Raw genomic sequence first — 2,753 nt, forward strand, 5'->3', positions numbered from 1 at the left:
AAATGGCCAAAACCCGCGGCCACCACACAACGCACACGGAGCGAGCACCCACCACACCAGCCACACGAAGCAAACAAACCCTCATCCATCCATAACGCGGCACCAAAATTTCCAGCCATCCCGCCCTCAATGGGACACGGAGCCAAACTCAGCGCAGTCACACGCGGTGCACCACACCCGCAGGAAAGGAGACTCGTGCTGCGCACTCCCTCCCTCCCTTCTCCTCATGGCCACGAAAGAAGACAACAGCCGCCACACGCAACTGCCAGCATGCACTACAAAAGGAGCATTCAAATCCACTGCAATGTGCATCTTGTGTGTGTGTGGTTGTGTGTGCCTGCAGAAACACAAAGCAAAAAAGGAAAAGAAAAGAAAGCAACAAATGTGGAGAGACGCACAAAAATGTACAGCGGAGGTGCATGGCGGAAGCAACAAGAAGAAGGCCGCTCAAACTCATAACTGCACCGCAGCCCAAGCAGCGGCAATTCACACAAAATTTATCCGAAACAAAAAAAGGTCCCCTTCGTCTTATATAAACCCCATCACACAAAATAATTATAAATAAAAGAGAGAAATCGCCCATTACTGTTCCACACAAATTTTAAAAAGCTACCGGCTGCCGTGTGGCTGCACCAAACTGTCTGCATATATTTTGCCCGCAAAATGAAATTAAAAAGATATTTAAATGTCTTTCAACCGTCTGACCCTCTGTGTGTCCGCACATCGTTTATATTTCATGGGGTCATCTGCGTGTTGCTGCTCCCCTCAGCCCTTTCATCGGCGCGTGAGTGCGGCCCGCAGAGCACAGTCACTCGTGTGTGTGCATGGGGACTGAGAGAAGCACGCAGACACGACGGCAGTCGCGTCACTCCATCGGGAGAGTGAGCGCAGCAAAAGAAAAAAATCATCAGACGGGAGAGAAATGCTCACGAGGCCGACACCGAAGGGACTGCCGGCGCGAGAAATGCACACGCAAAGCAAAGCAAAAAATCTTAAAAACACGGCGGCAGGGTGTGGCTGTGTGTGTGGCGCTGCGGGTGTCTGCCCGCACTGGCCGCAAAGAAAACAAAACAAGAGGGAAAGAAATGTGTGCTCCGCCCCACAGGCCCTCGTCGCACGCCCACACGTCACGGCTCCCTCAGCGCGCCGTTCGTCGCGGCCCCTCCTCATGCGTGCAGCAGGCGAGGCGCACAGGGCCGTCGTCATGAGCGTGTCGGTGGGTGTGCGAGTGGAGCAGTTGGGCGGGAAACACACGGCACCCCTCACAGGAAGAGTGCAGAAGAAACAATTAAAAGAGGGAAGAGTAGAAAAGAAAAAAACGTCCATAGTGATTGCCCCAAAAGCAAAAAAAAATTTTTTGAAAAAAAGAAAAAAATAAAGAAAAAAAAAATAAAATTAAACTAAAACATTTACCAAATAAATAAAAACAAAGTAGTTACGGTGCTCCGCCCATGCAGCCAGGCAGGACGGCAGCGGTGCGTGTGGTGCAAAAGAGGGCACCAACGGGCATGCATGGGTGTGCATTCATATATAAAATGGGCACATTATGTGTGTGCTTCGTGGGGTGAGGTGAGGGCGAGAGTCAATGCAAGGGGACACACACACACAGAGAGTGAAAGACGAGCGTGTGTGCGGGCGGTGCACGGCTCTCTCTCCCTCACTCTCACGCGGCCACCACCGCAGCAGCAGCCGCACACGCAACAACAACAAGAAGAAGCAAAAGAAGGGAGGTGTTGTGGGAGACCGCGGTGCTGCCGTCACTGTCGTCCGTAATTGCACTTGCATTTGTACCATTAGCAGTTTTTTCTTTCGGGGATTCTTCGCCATTTCCTGCGGAATGTTCACGCTGTTGGTGTTGCTGCTTTTCATGCTGTTCTTTTTCTTGTCGTTCCGGTTCTTGTTCTTGTAGAAGCTCTTGTTTTTCTCCAGAATGGTGTTCGACTGAATTATCCTGATCATGTATTGCTGTTTTTACCTCCTGTTCTCGGATTGTTGTACCTCGCAGTGCTTCTGCTGCTGCCTCTGCTGTCTTTGCTGCTGTTGTTTTTGCGTCTGCTTCCGTTGCTGCTGCTGCTGCTTTTTCTGCTGATGCTTTTGCTGTTGCTATTTTTGCTCTTTCAGCTGCTTCTGCTGATGCTTTTGCTGCTGCCGCCGCCTTTGCGTCAGCTGTTGCTCCTGCTGCTCTTTGTTCTGGTCTTTCCTGCAATCTCGCAACTGGAATAAATAATTCTTTCAGACTGTTGTCGTCCCCACCAGAAACCACACCAACATCTCCATCGGCCACAACGGACCACAGCACGCAGAGGGCACACACCAGCAGCACACGGCCAGTCATCATCATCGCCATCACTCCTGTCACTTGCGTGCAGCCTTCAGCACAAACTAACTCCCCGTCAACGCAGAGTAAAAGCAATGAGAGAGACAAGTCACACAGCCGCGCACACTGTTCCATCCAGGAATGAGAGTCACGCACAGTAAAAAATAAAAGCAACGCAGACAAAAATGAGACAGAAGGAATCAGTACAATTGCAAATCTCGAACGCCGCCCTGCAAAACAGAAGTTCTACAAAGTAAAAAAGCAAAAATTAAAAAACAACGCATCCAAGGCTCCACCGCATGCACATACGGCGAGAGCGGTCCGTCGTGTCGGCACCCCTCACGGAGGGTACGCACAAACACAAGAGGAGGTGCAGCGCCCACAGCAACAAAAAAGCAAAATAACAATAAAAAGGAGAGATCCCCGCACACCACGC

At 50.7% G+C, this 2,753-nt stretch overlaps 1 protein-coding gene across 1 annotated transcript, besides 3 other annotated features; it reads right to left on the bottom strand.

The window, feature by feature from the left end:
- Positions 1-2,753: a sequence feature (heterozygous, Esmeraldo-like haplotype).
- Positions 1,361-1,395: a microsatellite.
- Positions 1,664-2,347, bottom strand: Tc00.1047053507955.20 (mucin-associated surface protein (MASP), putative; the record flags this gene model as incomplete). The annotated part of the gene is made up of 1 exon (XM_797706.1): positions 1,664-2,347. One exon carries the CDS (start codon positions 2,345-2,347, stop codon positions 1,664-1,666), a length of 684 nt encoding a protein of 227 aa, XP_802799.1.
- Positions 2,006-2,183: a microsatellite.

Source organism: Trypanosoma cruzi, genomic scaffold (assembly GCF_000209065.1).
Source record: "Trypanosoma cruzi strain CL Brener 1047053516579 genomic scaffold, whole genome shotgun sequence".
In the NCBI taxonomy this organism is placed as follows: Eukaryota; Euglenozoa; class Kinetoplastea; order Trypanosomatida; family Trypanosomatidae; genus Trypanosoma; species Trypanosoma cruzi.